Here is an 18,586-nt window from a genome sequence, read left to right as displayed (position 1 = left end):
CAATCTTTTTCACTAATGATCTTTGCTTCCATTGAAATCACCACCAAGATCCAGTATTTCAGAAATTAAAGAGTGATTTTTCAAATTCTGTCATTCCTTTGATCTTTATTGACTAGAGTTCTCTAATAATAATAAAGAACTTTACTTCACCAACTTTTGGTTGTCTTATATAGGTCATAAAGGAAAGACAAAATAAATGCTCCACTTTCCCCCTTTATCAATAAGTACCCTAATATGCTTCATAACTGACCAGTGCATTTGGTCAGGAAAAAAGGAAGCTATTAAAAGCTTTTGTCGGGGCGCCTGGGTGGCGCAGTCGGTTAAGCGTCCGACTTCAGCCAGGTCACGATCTCGCGGTCCGTGAGTTCGAGCCCCGCGTCAGGCTCTGGGCTGATGGCTCAGAGCCTGGAGCCTGTTTCTGATTCTGTGTCTCCCTCTCTCTCTGCCCCTCCCCCGTTCATGCTCTGTCTCTCTCTGTCCCAAAAATAAAATAAACGTTAAAAAAAAAAAAATTTAAAAGCTTTTGTCATGACAAAAGGACATAGGAACCAATTTGAGGGGATTCTCACTAATGAAAGACAGGACAACCAGAGCACAAAAAAAGGCTACAATGTATTTTTAAAAATCAATACAGAAGTTATAATACAAGTAATTTTTAATTTCCAAAGTTTCTTTTTACATTATTCTTTGTTAATTTTAAGTTAAATTGAGACTTGGGCCAGAGAATGTAGACTGTAGAATATCTGCTTTTTTATGAACAAATTGAAAAACAATTTCTCACTTCCACTATTTTAAAAAGAGTAAGTTATCTGAAGTTAAATAAGGGTGAGTGTTGGTGGAAGGCATTTCTATATTCTTTGTGCCCATAGTCTTTCATATGAATTTTCAAAGGAGTAATACTAATGATAATAATAAAACAAAATTTAGTGGCTTAAAACAACAATCATTTTATTATATCTCATGATCTTGTGGGTCAGGAATTTGGGCAGGGACTCAGTTGATTCATCTGTTTTATATGGTATCAACTGAAGTCACTCAGTGGGTACTCAGCTGCTGGGTGGTCTGGAAGATCCAACACTATTTCACTTAAATGTCTGGTGTCTTGGTAGGCATGTGTGGAAGACTGGGCTCAGAAGGGTGCCTCTTCCTTTCTTTGTGGTCTTAGGGCTTCTCCATGTGGTCTCTTCAGCAGAGCAGACAGACTTTTTAACAGAATTCAGAGCCTAAGCTTAAAGGAGCACTCCAAGAGATGAAGTAAAATCTACCAGTAAAGCCTGGAAACTGGCACAGCAGTACTATTACTAGTCAAAGTAGTCTTGGTCTGCCCATCCTCAAGGAGAACGGATGTGGATTCCAGATTTTGATGGGGGGAAAGGGGGAATGTCAAACAATTTGCAACAATTTTTGTTCTGCCACAGTATTGTATTACCATTTTACAAATGAAAAAATTATAGCACAGAGCAGTTAAGCATCTTGTCAATATAATACAAGTAGGAAAGTGATGGGACAGAGATAAGTGTCTCCCACATTTGTCACACTGATTAGGATTAGTTTTTAGAGTAAGTGTAAAGTTTATCAGGTTTAAGTGATGGTGGAATACATTAAATTAACATATTCTTGTAATGATATAAAACCTCTTAAGTCAATTGCCTGTATGAAGGAAGCAAAAAGGATTAATTACTATATTCATAGAGTATTCTACAAGACAGGATTGAAAAACTATCTTATATTTTTACATTATGAATTTTTAGATGATGGGTAAGGTGTGAATGTTGTCTAAAGGCCTTCTTACATTCCTTACATTCATAAGGTTTCTCACCAGAATGAATTCTCAGATGCTGAATAAGGGATGAATTAAGTCTAAAGGCCTTCCTACATTCCTTACACTCAAAGGGTTTTTCACCAGTATGAATGCTCTGATGTAAAGTAAGTTTTTGGCGCAATCTAAAGGCCTTCCCACATTCCTTACATTTATAGGGTTTCTCACCAATATGAATACTCTGATGTTGTGTAAGTTGTGAGAGCAATCTAAAAGCCTTCCCACATTCCTTGCAGTCATAAGGTTTAACACCAATATGGATACTTTGGTGTGAAATAAGTTGTGAGTAACGACTAAAGGCCTTCCAACATTCCTTACATTCATAAGGTTTCTCACCAGTATGAATTCTGTGATGAAGAATAAGATGATAACCACGACTGAAGGTCTTTCCACATTCCTTACATTCATAGGGTTTCTCACCAGTATGAATTCTCTGGTGCAGTGTTAGTTGCTGTCTCACTCTGAAAGCTTTCCCACATTCCTTACATTCATAGGGTTTCTCACCAGTATGAAGTTTGTGATGTACTCTAAGGCCAGAGCCACACAAAAAGGCCTTCCCACATTCTTTACATTCATAGAGTTTGTCAGCAATATTAAGCTTCTGATGTCGAGTGAGATGTGCATACTGTCTAAAGGCCTTTCCACATTCTGTACATACATAGGGTTTCTCACCAGTATGAATCCTCTGATGGAGAGTAAGTTGTCCTCGCACTCTGAAGGCTTTCCCGCATTCTTTACATTCATAGGGCTTTTCGCCAATATGAATTTTCTGATGTACTCTAAGGTCTGGGCCACATATAAAAGATTCTCCACATTCTTTACATTCATAGAGTTTTTCACCAGAATGAAGTCTCTGATGTCGAGTAAGGTGTGCAGTCTGTCTAAAGGCCATTCCACACTCCTTACATTCATAGGGTTTTTCACCAGTATGAATTCTGTGATGAAAAGTAAGCTGTTGGCGTACTCTAAAGGCCTTTCCACATTCTTTGCATTCATAGGGTTTCTCCACAAAATGAATTCTCTGATGTGGAGTTAGAGATGTACGTTTTTGATAAGAGGACACTTTTTGAGATGTAATTTTCACTTGACTGAAATATTCCTCCTGTCCTTCAAATTTTCTTTTAGACTCCCAGTCACTTTTTAAAATTAGGCCCTTAAGGCCATGATTTTTAATTCTTTCCATTATCTTCCACTGAGGTAGGTTTATTTCATAAATGTCATTTTCTGAGGATAACTTCTTGGTCTCATACCTGGTCTCTAAATCTGAAAGAAAATAAGAGAGCAAACATATAGTTTCCTTTTTTAAAAGAAGTAAAATTTCTACAGTAGAAATAATAGACAACTAAAGTAATACTCAATGAAATTCTGAAAATATGCAAGTTGAAAAAAAAGCATACAGTAACACCAGGGAAAATGAAAGTTCATGTTAAGAAAGTAAGACTGGTGGGGTGCATGGGTGGCTCTGTCGATTAAGCGTTCGACTCTTGGTTTCGGCTCAGGTCATGATCTCATGGTTTGTGAGATTGAGCCCTGCATGGGGCTCTGTGCTGACAGTGGAGCCTGCTTGGGATTCTCTCTCTCTCTCTCTCTCTCTCTCTCAAAATAAACAAATAAATAAACTAAAAAAGAAGAAACAAAGTGAGGCTGGTGATTAGTAAGTCAGTGGGTATCAAGCTGAGATGTGGAGTAGAAGTCACAGGAACTTGTTATAAATATTGAGGTTTAGACACTACCTAAACCACCTGGATCAGATTCTACAGTCCTGGTCAGTCCAATATTTAATATTCTCCACACAGTTCTGATGGAAATGAAAGGTTAAGAATTCATCCTTAACTTTTTTCAACAACTTCTCTTTATTCTTAGAATAAAATCAAACTTGCTGTGGTTAAAAGACCTCCACTAACCTATAACACATCATCTTAGTCTGCTCTATTTTCCACAAATCTGCTTGGGCTCTTTGAATAGCTGGTTACTTCTCATCCTGAGGTCTTAGTTTAAAAGTTATTCCTTTAAGGCTGACTCTAAACCTATGTTGTTGGGGCACCCAGGTTGCTCAGTCAGTTAAGCATCTGACTCTTGATTTTGGCTCGGGTCATGATCTCCCAGTTCATGAGTTCGAGCCCCGCATCGGGCTATGCACTGACATATAATATATGTGTATTACATATCAACATATATCTGGGTTGAAATTATATATTTATAAATTTTTCCAATTGTTTCTCTGCTTTTCTTACCCCTAAACTTCTTCAACGGCAGAAACAATTTCTACTCTCTGTTAAATAATACATGCATAGCACATAATGAGTTTTACTCTTTCAATTCCCATGGTTATATACTCATTTGGAACATATTTCTGTCTCTAATCTCTCACATATTATAACAATGATTAAATATTCCCTTTATTAATCCAAGCTAGTCTAGTTAAACATATAAATGGAAAATGATGGTTATATATTCCTATATATCCTTTTATTGCTTAAACCCCTAATCTATGTCCATTCCTTACTTCATGTAGCTGTGAGTTATTTTCTGTCTCCACAACACAATAAAAGTGCTGAAGAGTTCTATTCACTTGATTTCTCTTTAAGCTTATTCTGTTATTCATCCATTTTATAAATGCTCAACTAGTTTTGTTCCTTCATCCCCTTACTCAAGTCTCCTTTCCGTTCCTTCAGAGGCAAAGCTATTCCTTTATTTCCTAGAAATGTGTACCAGTGATTTTCCACACAGGAAAACATGTTTATACCTTACTGAAGTTCTTATGAAATACTTAGCAAAGAAAAAGATGTGATATGTAAGAAACTCACTAAAAGGGACAATGGGTCTTGTAGTCACTTGAGTATGAAAAATTTGCTAACAAAGTTCATGTTGGATATAGAGAGAAGATGGTAATCCAGTGGGAGAAATAGCAGAGAAATATTTAAATGCTGAATGAGTTATGTATGAGAGAGAAAAAGGAGGATGTTTCAGTTATTATAATTGGTCTGTGTAAAAAAGCTGAAATCATATCAACATTTTCTATTGAAGCTAGAAATAATAAAATTTTAAAAAGCCAAAAATAAACCCACTTGAAATTTTAGAAGTCTATATTAAATAACTTTTAGATCAATAGGGAAATAAGTTCCAAAACAGTATTTTTGTATTTTAGAAAATGGTAATAATTTAAAAATCAACATTAAATTAGTATCTATAAAATATAAGCACAGCACTTAGAAAAAAATTTGAAAACTTTAAATATTTACATAAATATAAACATGAGAGAAAAAATTAATTAAAAATCAAAGAAATTGGAAGAAGAATAAAGTAAACTGAAGCAAAGCAGAAGGAATAAATTAATCAGTATAAATGCATAACTAGTCAGAAAACAGAAAAAAAGAACTAATACATAAAGCAAAAGCATTCTTTAAAAAAACAAATCAGGGGTGTCAGCTTGGCTCAGTTAGTTAAGCGACTGACTCTTGATTTAGGCTTAGGTCATGATCTCATGGTTTGTGGGTTTGAGCTCTGTGTCAGACTCTGTGCTGACAGTATGGAGCCTGCTTGGGATTCTCTCTCTCTGTCCCTTCTCCACTTGCATGCTCTGTTTCTCTCTCTCTCAAAATAAATAAATAAACTTTAAAAAAAATCAGTAAAACAGCTAAAGCGTTAGTTAATATAAAGAAAACAGCAAGGGGATGCCTGTGTGGCTCAAGTCAGTTAAGTGTCAGACTTCAGCTCAGGTCAAGATCTCAAGGCTCGTGGATTAGAGCCCCAAGTTGGGCTCTGTGCTGACAGCTCAAAGTCTGGAGCCTGCTTCAGAGTCTGTGTGTGTCTCTCTCTCTGCTCCTCCCCTGCTCATGCTCGCTTTCTCTCTCTCTCTCTCTCTCAAAAATAAACATTAAAGGGGCGCCTGGGTGGCGCAGTCGGTTAAGCGTCCGACTTCAGCCAGGTCACGATCTCGCGGTCCGTGAGTTCGAGCCCCGCGTCGGGCTCTGGGCTGATGGCTCGGAGTCCGGAGCCTGTTTCCGATTCTGTGTCTCCCTCTCTCTCTGCCCCTCCCCCGTTCATGCTCTGTCTCTCTCTGTCCCAAAAATAAATAAACATTGAAAAAAAAATTAAAAATAAAAAATAAATAAATAAACATTAAACAAATTAAAAAAAAAGAAAACAGCAATAAAGCACATAGAAATAAATGGCAAAGTGAAAATAACCACGAATACAGAGGCCAGCTGAAAAAAGATTATTTTGCTAATAAATTTTAAAACATACCTAAAATGAATAATTTTCTAGGAAAATATAATTTACCAAAACTGACCACAGAAGAAATACAATGTTTAAACATGAATTTCCAGGGGGCCTGGGGGCTCAGTCAGTTAAGCATCCGACTTCGGCTCAGGTCATGATCTCGCGGTCCGAGAGTTCGAGCCCCGCCTCAGGCTCTGTGCTGACAGCTCAGAGCCTGGAGCCTGTTTCAGATTCTGTGTCTCCCTCTCTCTATGACCCTCCCCCATTCATGCTCTCTCTCTGTCTCAAAAATAAATAAATGGTAAAAAAAAAAAAATTTAAACATTAATTTTCATAGAGCAAATAGAGAATGGGGTGAGACTTACCATCTCCTTCTCCTAGGAAAGAAGCTTTAAAGAATAGACCATCTAAATTCTATTAAGAGTAGACTATCTAAATTCTATTAAGACTGAGAACTAAGAAAAAGGAGGACTTCCAAACTATTTTCATAGAGTAATACTGTACTAAATAAAGATCACTCATAAAAAGAAAACTACATACCAATTTTTTGAAAACTGATATAAAAATTCTAAAACATCTAATAAAACAGCATATTGAAAACCTAGTGTTATTTACTCAAAGAATGTTAGAGTGGTCCAATATGAAGAAATCTATTAAGACAAATCAACACACAGGGGTGCCTGAATGGCTCAGTAGGTTAAGCATCCAACTCTTGATTTTGGCTCAGGTCCTGATCTCAGGCCCTGGGGTCAGGCTTGTGGGGTCAGCCTCTGCGGTGACAGCGCAGAGTTGGCTTGGGATTATCTCTCCCTCTCTCCCCTTCCTGCGTGCATGCTCTCTCTTTCTCTCTCTCTCTCAAAATAAACTTAAAAAATAAATAAATAAATAGGGCTGCGGGGTTTGGGGGGAACCACAAGATCAACTTCAGAGATTCTGAAAGGCAACTAAAATAGGAACCATTCCTGATTTAAAGGAACAGCACAATAAAATAGAAATGATTACTTCCCTAAAATGATAAAATATATATTAAAGGCAGCTTTTGAGTTATTAGCCAATACACTTAAATATCAGAAAAAAGCTAGAAGTAGAAAAATTTAAGAGGAAGTAAAATTGTATTTCCAGATGATATGATTACATAATTGGAACACTTAAAAGGTTTAAATAATATAAATGGTAACAGAATTTAGGTAGGGTAGTGGGATATAAAATCAAAATACAAAAACTAATAGCTTTAATATATATGTTTAACAATAAAATATAATGCAGAAAAGAAGATTCTAGTCAGGTAGTAAACTGAAAATATATACATAACCTTTATGAAGGAAAACTCTGAAATACGAAGCATTTGGCATTAGATTTTCTAAAGAAATGACATGCAAAATCACAAGATGGAGATTACTCTGTACAAGGTGAGAATGGCCTACCAAGTGTATGTTCATGCTGAGAAGCTGAGCAGGTATGGATGACAATGGGTGACAACAGGATAAATACTATCTTCAAAGTGGCCATGTATATTGAATCCTGCAGATTTTCTCAGGCCAGATAGCAACTACTCCTGTCTGCCTCCACAGCAGGCAATGGACATGGGGGCTAGGGCATGAAAGAGAAAATAGTGGCTAGTCATGTCCTGGGGATACAGTCACATCCCTAGGTCTAGGTGACAAAGTACTTCTGCTTTACAAGGGAGTGTTTATTCCAAACAAGTTTAGGCCAGTTTCACTTTTTCCCTTAAGGTATCTAATTTAATTAAATAATAAACTCATGAACAACTATGAGAAGAGACTGACTCTATGAAAATGAAATTGAACACTTTGGAAAAACTGATCGTAAATACATATTGTTAAAAAATCACAGCTTTCAAAAATTGTTGGAGGAGTTAGAGTAAAAGATGGGGGAAAACATGACAATCAAGAAATAGTCTGCACTCACACTTCAAGTCTGGCTCTTGTTCTATTTAAAAAAAATTAAAACTAGGACACCTGGAGGCTCAGTCAGTTAAGCGTCCAACTTCAGCTCAGGTCATGATCTCAGGGTTTGTGAGTTTGAGCCTTACATCGGGCTCTGCCTTGAGAGTCTCTTACTGTCTCTGTGCTCCTCCCCTACTCATGCTTTCTCTCTCAAAATAAATAAATAAAGTTAAAAAAAAAAGTCTATCCTCCAGAAAGCTCTTTTGTACTCTTCCCTAGTTGATCCCACCCCACACTCTTGAAGTGACCACTGATTTAATTTCAATTACAATATATTAGATTTGTTTAAAAAAATTCTTTTTAACTAGAAATAATAAACTATGCATTATGTATGTGGTTTAGATGAAAAATTAAATATGATGAGACACATTAGAAAGGCAGGCTTAGACATATCTCAACTGAATTAATAAATAAAGATACATTTTCATGTTGAGAGTTAAAATACTTTTATGATATATATATATAAAATCTCTAGGGGCGTCTGAGCAGATCATTTGGTTGAGGATCTATCTGACCAGCTTAGGTCAAGATCTCACAGTTCACGGGTTTAAGCACCACATCGTGCTCTCTGCTGTCAGCACAGAGCCTGCTTCAGATCCTCTGTCCCTATCTCTCTCTGTCCCTCCTTACCCTGCACTTTCTCTCTTTCTCTCTCAAAAATAAATAAACATTAAAAAAATAAAATATCTAACCCATTTTTATGAATTAACAAACCAAATACCAGTCCCAATTCTATTCAACCAAAGGATTTCTATTCAATATATTAAAGACTGCTAATGGGAATACAGAAAACTATAAGAACTTTCTCTCTATATATATAATAATTACATTTAAGTTTAATAAAAGCCTGACATCCAAGAAACTGTACTTCTGAGAATCAATTTTAAACACATTCTGAATAAGTCCACACTGAATGCTAATATTGAATAATCTTCACATTCTATTCATGACTATCTTCTTACTTCACTGAGAAAATAGCAACAACAGAATATGCTATCTTCTCTCCACCATCTCTGACCAACCTGCCTTCATAACTACATTGTTTTCTTTTTTATACCTTATTCTCTGGATCTTATGCCCTTTCCTCCACTCCCACCTCAAGACACAGCTTCCACAATTATCTTCTTTCTCTATTGCATCAGTTTCCCCCACCTACAGAATCATTCTCATGAACACACAAACATGTTCTAATATATCACAAAATACACTGCTTATAACTCATATCCCCAGTGTAATTATGAATGTCATTTCCCAACTTCCTTTCATACACAATTCCTCCCAAGAATTCTTATACTGATTCTCATCACTGCCTCACCTGCCCTTCTCTCGTTATGTCATTTCAATCATGTTTTCACCCAGACTTCACTGAAATCACTTGCCAGAACCTGGGATGAATTCTCCATCTCCACTGTCTACTATCATTTTGAAACATTTTGTTTTTATGTCAGTGGCTGTTCCTTCTCTATCTCCTTTGCTATCCCTCTTTCAAAGGTCTAAATGGTGAAGTGCCCCATGAATCAATCCTCAGGCCAGTTTCCCTTGTCTGCTTTCTTCCTTCAAGCATGTCTTCCTTAAATGATCCAGTTCAGACCCATGGATTTAAATTTGAACCACAGACTCCCAGATGTACAATAGACCATAATCTCTCCCTGAGCTCCAGGTTATTCAGCTGTCTAATCAACATCTCAAAGAGAAACATATCTCAGAGTTAAAAATATCCAAAACAGAATTCAATGTCCACCTTCCAACCGGCTCTTCTTATCTTCCCCACTTCAGTAAATTGTGCTTCTATTTACCCAGCTAACACACTTATCTCTTCCTTTGATAGATCTTTCCCACTTAATCCACTTATGATCCTATCAGCATGTTCTTTTTGGCATTACCTTCAAACATATCACAAGTCTAAGAGCTTCTTATTACCTCCTACTGTTGCCATTCTTTTTTTGTTTTTTCTTACTGTTGCCATTCTTATCCAAACCACCATTACTTCTAGTCCAAACAGCTGAAATTGCCTCCATACTGGTCCTTCCTGCTTACATACTCAACCAGAGGGATTATTTTATTTTATTTTATTTTTAATTTAAATATATTAAATTTATTGTCAAATTGGTTTCCATACAACACCCAGTGCTCATCCCAAAAGATGCCCTCTTCAATACCCATCACCCACCCCCCCCTCCCTCCCTCCCCCCATCAGCCCTCAGTTTGTTCTCAGTTTTTAAGAGTCTCTTATGCTTTGGCTCTCTCCCACTCTAACCTCTCTCTCTCTCTCTCTCTCTCTTTTTTTTTTTTCCTTCCCCTCCCCCATGGGTTCCTGTTAAGTTTCTCAGGATCCACATAAGAATGAAAACATATGGTATCTGTCTTTCTCTGTATGGCTTATTTCACTTAGCATAACACTCTCCAGTTCTATCCATGTTGCTACAAAGGGCCATATTTCATTCTTTCTCATTGCCATGTAGTACTTCATTGTGTATATAAACCACAATTTCTTTATCCATTCATTAGTTGATGGACATTTAGGCTCTTTCCATAATTTGGCTATTGTTGAGAGTGCTTCTATAAACATTGGGGTACAAGTGCCCCTATGCATCAGTACTCCTGTATCCCTTGGGTAAATTCCTAGCAGTGCTACTGCTGGGTCATAGGGTAGGTCTATTTTTAATTTTTTGAGGAACCTCCACACTGTTTTCCAGAGCGGCTGCACCAGTTTGCATTCCAGAGGGATCATTTTAGATTATATAGCAGGCTATAGCTTCCAATTTCTCTTAATGATTATATTACTTGACCTTTGCCTAACTCTGATCTCATCTTTTGTTACTTTCTTTTCCCTTCCTCCTCCTCTAGCCATAATGGCCTTCTTTTTACTCCTCAAACATGCAAAGCTATCTTCCTCCTTAGGCCCTTTCTGTTGGCTCAGAATGCTCTTGCCCTAGAGAATCACATGGCTTGAGCCTCACATCTCTCCTCAAATATCACCTCCTCAAAAAAGCCTTCTCTCATTTATCTGCTCTTCTGTATGCAAGTTATACTTCAATAAAAGTTACTTGAAGGAAGAAAGAAACAAAGCAAGAAAAGAAAATGAAAGAAAAAAATGATCTTGTTTAAGATGTCTAATTTTGAGTCAAGAGTTGTCATTTTGGCTGAATACTTCCTGATTAAACTTACATTATCTTACTCATTTGGAAACTCTGCATTTCATTGTTTTTTTTTTTTCAGCATTAATAACTGTAAATGTCATTTAATTACCTAAGTATGAAAAAGAAAATAAGTTAGGATTGGGACAAAAAGCATGTTTTTCCTTCCTGTGGTGGAGAGTGAGTCAGAAGATATAACATTATAGATAGTGTAGGCACTGAAATGGCCCTGTTACAACAAGAACTTTTAGCCTAAAATGAGTCTCCTCAGCCAGACCTGAATGTACAGACAGCAAAATACAGAATGGCAACATATACCTCTCTATATAAAGAATGTTGAGGATCTTTTTTAAAGACATTCAAAGAGAGATTAAAATAGCACAGAGGTGGAAGCTAAACCAAGGGATCATTCTTCCTATAGTCTATCACATTCATGTTTCTTCCTGATATGAAGGTAGATATATATATATACACAGGGAAAAAAGCAGAGAATGAAATTCTACGATCTAAGGATCTATCTTCGAGTAATTCATATAAAACTGTGATTGCTGATAAAACATATATGTATTCTTAGAATGTCAAGTATATTCTTTTTATAGTCTTTTATTTCCCCAAAAAAGTTTTCTCAGACCATTCCTAAAGTAGCTTTCCATCCTACACCATTTTATATTCTCTTACTTTGCTTACTTTACTTCATAGTACTCTCTTATTACCTGAAGTTATCTATCTTTATTATTTTTTTAAAGTTTATTTATTTATTTTGAGAGAGACTGGACATGTGTATGCAAGTGGGGGAGGGGCAGAAAGAATCCCAAGCAGGCTCTGTGTTGGCAGATACGGGGCTCAAACCCATGAACCGTGAGATCATGACTGAAATCAAGAGTCTGAAATCATGAGGCTGAAATCAAGAGTCGGACACTTAACTGAGCTGCCCTGGTGCCCCCTAAAATTGTATTTCCTATTTATTTATAGTTACTATGTGTCTCTTATTACAAGGTAAATTCCATGGGGGACAGAGACTCTATTGGCTTTATTTACTACTATATTGATAGTGTCTAGCACAGTGCCCAGCTCAGAGGTAGGTAGATAAGTCAATCAGTCAGTTAGTCTAACTATCTACTATTTATAAATACAAAAGAAGAAAGCAGCTGAATCAAAATATAGATAGAATGGTTGTCAACAGGGAACAAAGAGAGCACCTCTCCACCCATGCCCCCTTCAAAGAGGAGGAAAATTTGAAAGAACAACAGCAACAACAACAAAAGAGTGGTAAATGGATAAATAAATAGTTCTATACGTATCCCCTGCTAAGACCTTAACTTGCTCCTCAGGTCTTAGACCTTTTTCTTTCAGGCCCTAGACCTTAATTTTTTAATTTTTTTAAAGACTTTATTTTTAAGTAATCTCTACACCCAACGTGGGGCTCAAACTTACAACTGCAAGATCAAGAGTCATATGCTCTACTGACTAAGTCAGCCAGGCACCCCAGGCCTTGGATCTTTAAAGAGGACTTTCTAAACAACAGCAGTAGAGTGTGCCTCTTCCCTAACTAGTTGTGTGGTTTCCTCTGGTGATGGCTTCCCCCTGCTTAATTGGGGCTCACTCACCTGCATATCGTCTCCTTCCTTTCCTCACAACTTTCCAGGGCTCTTTTCCTTGCTCCAACAAGGAAATCACATCTGGCTTAGAAATGAAGCATCCTGATTAGAAGAAATGAAATGTAAGGTGATATGGAAATAAAAAATAAATTCAAAGTTACTTTGATTCAATCTTGGCTACCTTCTTAATAAACTACAGGTCAGATGGTAATTGATAAAGCCTTTAGAACAAAGAAGGGCAAGATAGCTAGAAAACATTCATATTAAGGTTACATAATAAATAGATTAATTTATATTCATACAAGTAATCCTTCTTGAGGCAAGTGGTTGAGAGCACAGACTGCCCGAGTTCAAATCCTGTCTCTGCCACATCCTAGTTTTAAGAATAGTAATTGTACCCTTCATACACAATTGTTGTGACAGTTATATTAACATATACCTATATCTAAACACTGCCTAGGCTATGTACTAAGCACTATATACACAGTTGTCCCTTGAACAATGCAGGTTTGAACTGCAACAGTCCACATATATGTGGATTTTTTTTGATAAATAAGTACTGTAAATGTATTTTCTCTTCTTTATGCTTTTCTTAACATTTTTTTCCTCTAGCTTACTTTATTTTAAGAATACAGTATACAATACATATAACATACAAAATATGTGTTAATCAACTTTATGTTATCAGTAAAACTTGTGATCAATAGTAGGCTATTAGTTAAGCTTTGGGGAGTCAAAAGTTACATGCAGATTTTTGACTGCATAGGGGATTGGCATCCCTAACTCCTATGTTGTTCAAGGGTCGAATGTATTTTATTAGCTATTATTATTTATTGTCATTGTTATTTTGCTGAGGGGAAAATAAGAAGTTTCCAGAAGCATTTATTGTTATTTCTTATGATATTAATATAATGTTAAATGCAAAGTTCTTGGATTTTTAATTTTTAATCATGAAAGTAGGTAAAAGTGAATATGTTTATTAACAAAAGGAATGAGTTGTCTTGAATTGTAAATAAATCCTGTTGATCCAACTTAACACTACAAATATTATCTGTTCTTTTGGTAGATTAAAACCAAGATACATGGTCTAGCTATTTTCCTAAGAGGTATACCAACAAATAACAAAACACCTATAGCAATTCTGAGTTCACATACAAAGTGAAGCCTGATTTTTTTTTTTAAGTTTATTTATTTATTTTGGAAGAGAGACAGCATGCATACACAAGCGGGGTGGGGGTGGGGGGCAGAGAGAGAAAGGGAGAGAGAGAATCCCAAGCAGGCTCCGCAATAACAGCATGGGGCTTGAACTCACGAACCGTGATATCATGACCTGAGCAGAAATCAAGAGTAAGACACTTGAATGACTCAGCCACCCAGGTACCCTGGAAACCTGATTTCTTTGACACTAGTAAGACTGTATTCAAATCCACCCTTTTTTCATCAATAAGGAAGGCCTAAAGGCCACTTAAGAATGAGGAAGATGGCACATTTAAAAAAAAAAAAAAGAATAAGGAAGATGAATATGCCTAACAGAGGTGTTCACTTTCAAACAAATAAAGTTCAAACCATTTACCTGAGAACAGGGAGCAGAAATTTAGATAGCTTCTTGAAAGATATTACTGAAATTTCCAGAGAAAAAAGCAGAAATTACAGAAAACATGTCTACAGGCGGATGACCTTACCCAGGGAGACCAAGTTGCTGTAATTCTCCAACATTACATCTCTGTACAAGTCCCTCTGTTCCAGGTCCAGGTATTCCCACTCCTCCTGAGAGAAGACTATGGACACATCACTGAACATCAGTGATCTCTGCAATGACAAACCATATAATACAATTGAAATTAAAGAAAATTTGTTTTAAGATGGAAGAGATACTGCAGGAAATGGACCATATGGCAAACAAAAAGGCTTGGGCTGGAAGCCTTTAATATAGTGAGTTAGGAAATGAGTGTGCCTGAAGCAGCATGCCTATGTGCTCTTGAAGAATCCTGTTGCTATAGGTGCAGCCTCTTGAATACTCTGGCGTATCTTGATCATCCAAACATGTCTGGGAAAGAAAAAAATCAGTTTTCCAATTAAATGAAATATTGTATATAAGCCTGTGCCTGTTACATGTCTCCCTCATAAAGTCTCAAGAAATGTAGTTCTTCCACCCTTTCCCTTTAAAGAACAGATTTTTTAAAAGTTTCCTTATAATATTTCTATGTTAGAAAAGGATATGAATAATTTATTCCAAGTTCATCATTGAATCAGATCATATCATAAGCATTTTTCCATTTATGACAGATTCTTTAATGAAGTCTAAAAAATTGTATAATAGTCTATGTGAGGGCTATATGAGACTTAATCATTCTTCCATTTTGGTCTATACAAAATATTTAAGGTTCTCCTCAGTTGTTAAGGTCTATAAACTATGTATCTGCATGATTTTCCTACTTATCATTTTCCATCACTCACTGTATACATTCCTTGTTCCTGACTTAGAGGATATGGATGTAGATTCTGGAAACTGGTGATCCAGAATCACAGAGATGTCATTCTAGACCAGCATATCCTGTTCAACTACAAATGGAACCCTGATCCTAGTATACAACTCTTAGGGATTCCTAGGGAAGGTCCTTGATCTCTTTGCATGCAAGACCCAATTATATCTGTACCCCATCCTAAAAGCCTCACAAAGCAAGTGAGCTCACCATATGTTGAGGCTGAGGCCAACCAACAGCAAATCTTATCTTACATACTGGAAAACTCAAATCCAGAAACATTCAGTTTCCCCATGAGTAGTCAAATGGGCTCATCCTCTTTCATCAACTCACAAAGATGGTCAAACATCCCCCTCAAGCGATTTCATTTCTGCCCCACTGCAGCTCTTAGCAAAAGATTGAGCACACATAGGAGATGCTAAATGATTTTTTTTTTCAATGAATACACAAATAATGACTGGCGAAAAGAGGACTCATAGGACAGGTGTTGTGCTAAATAGCCTCATCCCTCACTGGATTTGGAGGACTGGGAGAAGATTCCTAGATGGGACTCTGATAGGTAGGAAGTTTCAGGATAAAGAAATGTTCATAGGACATTAACATGACTGTATTTTCAGGAGAAAGAAACAGTAACTTACATGGGCCATGGTTTAGAAACTCAAGAACTGGTCAGTCTTCCTTGGAGTTTACTTGCCTGGAGGGTTCACAGAGGCCAGAGCTAGGGGGAAGAAAAGAAAGCCATGAGATGAGATAGTCCTCAGAACTCACTAAATGGCTGGAGTTAATGTCCTTTTCCCCTCCCTTGAACTTCTCTCTCTCTCTCTCTCTCTCTCTCTCTCTCTCTCTCTCTCACACACACACACACACAGACACACACAGACACACAGACACACACACACACACTGAGGGAGATTTGAGGGCATCTGGAAAGTCTAATCCCTCCTCGAAAATTCCAGGGCTGATAAAGGGCCACATCATCTAAACAAGAATATCTTTCAAAGCTTTGCAGGCTTGCTTGGATTCATCAGATACAAAGAGAGAAATTCCTAAGTCCCAACCCTGGCAGTCATTAACCACTGTTAAACTGCTGCACTGGCAACCCTACCAGCCTGCCAGCCTGTACAATAACTTCCAGAATCTTCTGGGCTCATTACTTTTTTCCATCAGAATCAACCACACTGCTTTCCTACATGTCTTTATTTACCATTCTCTTTCTTACAACCTAGGCTGAAAAGGTGTGGATACATGCTCTCAACAGGTAGACAACACATAACTATTTCAAAGACTTCCATAGGATAGGCATTTTATATACATTAAGTGGATCCTTAGGATTGCTATGTAGTATAATAATTATCTATGCAATGGACCAGAATATTTACAATAAAAGTAAAACCACTTGCAGAAATTGAGTTAAGTAGCAAAGCTGAATTTGGATTCCTCATTTTTCTAACCAAAGTCAGCTCTTAATCAACTCTAGTTCTGGTCTCTGAAACCCAGAATTTCTTGTTCCAATGGGAGAAACATGAGCATGCAGGACTCATTAAAAAATAGAAATAACGGGGCTCCTGGGTGGCTCAGTGGGTTAAGCATCCAGCTCTTGATTTTGTTTGGTTCAGGCCATGATCTCACGGTTTGTGAGTTCCAGCCCCAAGTTGGGCTCTGCGCTGACAGTGCCGAGCCTGCTTGAGATTCCTTTTCTTTCCCTCTCTCTCTGCCTCTCCCCCGCTCATGCTTTTTCTCTCTCTTTCCTTCTCTCTCAAAATAAATAAATAAACCTAAAAAAATAGAAATAACATGTGAAACCACCAAAAGACATTAAATCTCACTTTGGGAGTACTTATGCCCATATTAGCAAGTTTGTAAGGAAATGAATACTCTAACCTGCAGATTGTGTAAATTTAAAATTATGTCCAAGCAGGGAGCACCTGGGTGGCTCAGTAGGTTAAGCATCTGACTTCAGCTCAGGTCATGATCTTGTGGTTTGTGAGTTCGAGCCCCGCGTCTGGCTCTGTGCTGGCAGCTCAGAGCCTGGAGCCTGCTTCAGATTCTGTGTCTCCCTCTCTCTCTGTCCCTCCCCAACTCATGCTCTATCTCTCTTAAAAATAAACATTCATTAAAAAAAATTATGTCCAAGCAGCATTTAAACCATGCAAATCTTCTGACTCAGAAATTCTACTCTGGGGATTAAAGAAAATAATTGTATATATGTACAAGATGTAAGAATGTAGTGACAGACATTATTTATAATGGAAAAAAGCGGGAAAGAATCTAAAAATCCTTCAGTAGAAAATAGATTAAATAAATTATAAAGCACCCACAGAATGAAAAAGCTTGTCACTTAAAAAATGATAATACAGACTTTTAATTGGAAAGATGGAAATATGTTTACTACATGCTGCTGAGTGAAGAATGCAGGTGACAACAGTTGTGAGTACTGTGATCCTGTTATAGCAGGGCAAAAAAGATATATATATTTGTGCATGTGCATGATAATCACAAAATCTAAGCTTTTAAAAATATATAAGGATATACAAAATATTCAAGATAAAATATTCTTCAATAAAATAAAATAAAATGGACATTATGAATACATTAGTAAAGTATAATTAAGCATCTGACTCTTGATTTCGGGTCAGGTCATGATCCAAGGGTCGTGAGATCAATCCTGTTGGACTCCGTGCTGAGCATGGAGCCTGCTTAAGATTCTCTTTCTTTCCCTTTGCCTCCCTCTCCCCTGCTTGTGTTCACACACTCTCTCTCTAAAATTAAAAAAAAAAAAAAAAAGATCTGCAAAGATTGCTAATTTCCCCATTTTGATCTTAATTTTCTTCTTTTTGCTTATATTTACTTCATAATTTTATATGGCAATATATACTCTGGAAAGATATTTTTGAAATTTTGTAAGTGGGAAGCTTTTCTTCAAATAGGTGAAAAAGACTCACTTCTGAAGCAGTCACCTCTTGAACTTGGAGGAAAAAAGCTACTATATATTTTTCTTCTAGCTCCCAATAGCTGACCCAACTCTATGATTTATAAGTTTGTTCATGTATGTTGAAGTTTTGCCTAGAAAAAAATGGTTAAACACCCCCCATCTAATGCCTTGTTTCTCTGCTGCTGCCTTTCTTAACTTCTGTACTAATGCATTGATCTTGCTTCTGAACCAGTCATTTTAGCCATGATGCCCTCCAAAGAGGTGCTGAATCTTTTGCCCTGTTGGTCTCACTTTGCATCAACATCATGAGAATAAAAACCATAAGGCATAACACCTCTTACATACAGTCCATTTACCTATACAGAAATCCTCTGGATTTGGCATTTTTTGGTTACAACCTGATAAAGCTTGCTATAATCAGATAAT

The 18,586-nt window shown here is 36.9% G+C and overlaps 1 protein-coding gene across 3 annotated transcripts in view; it reads right to left on the bottom strand.

Moving 5' to 3' along the window:
• Positions 1-592: 592 nt before the first annotated feature.
• The window catches only part of LOC147573563 (uncharacterized), a 71,900-nt gene continuing 53,906 nt past the window's right edge, over positions 593-18,586 (bottom strand). Inside the window, exons 2-6 of one of the 3 annotated variants that reach the window (XM_086691027.1) lie at positions 15,867-15,946; positions 14,714-14,792; positions 14,428-14,554; positions 12,755-12,847; positions 593-3,082 (exon numbers count right to left, since the gene is read on the bottom strand). In XM_086691027.1, coding sequence (XP_086547153.1) covers positions 1,725-3,082; positions 12,755-12,847; positions 14,428-14,545 — 1,569 coding nt within the window. In that variant the 5' untranslated portion in view covers positions 14,546-14,554; positions 14,714-14,792; positions 15,867-15,946 and the 3' untranslated portion in view covers positions 593-1,724. The remainder of the gene's footprint in view (positions 3,083-12,754; positions 12,848-14,427; positions 14,555-14,713; positions 14,793-15,866; positions 15,947-18,586) is intronic. The other 2 variants (XM_086691026.1, XM_086691031.1) reach the window with 2 other exon arrangements.

The sequence above is a fragment of the Puma concolor genome, chromosome E2 (genome assembly GCF_028749965.1).
Source record: "Puma concolor isolate L17-30 chromosome E2, mPumCon1.1.hap2, whole genome shotgun sequence".
NCBI lineage: Eukaryota > Metazoa > Chordata > Mammalia > Carnivora > Felidae > Puma > Puma concolor.
This window is presented reverse-complemented; position numbering and strand designations above follow the sequence as displayed.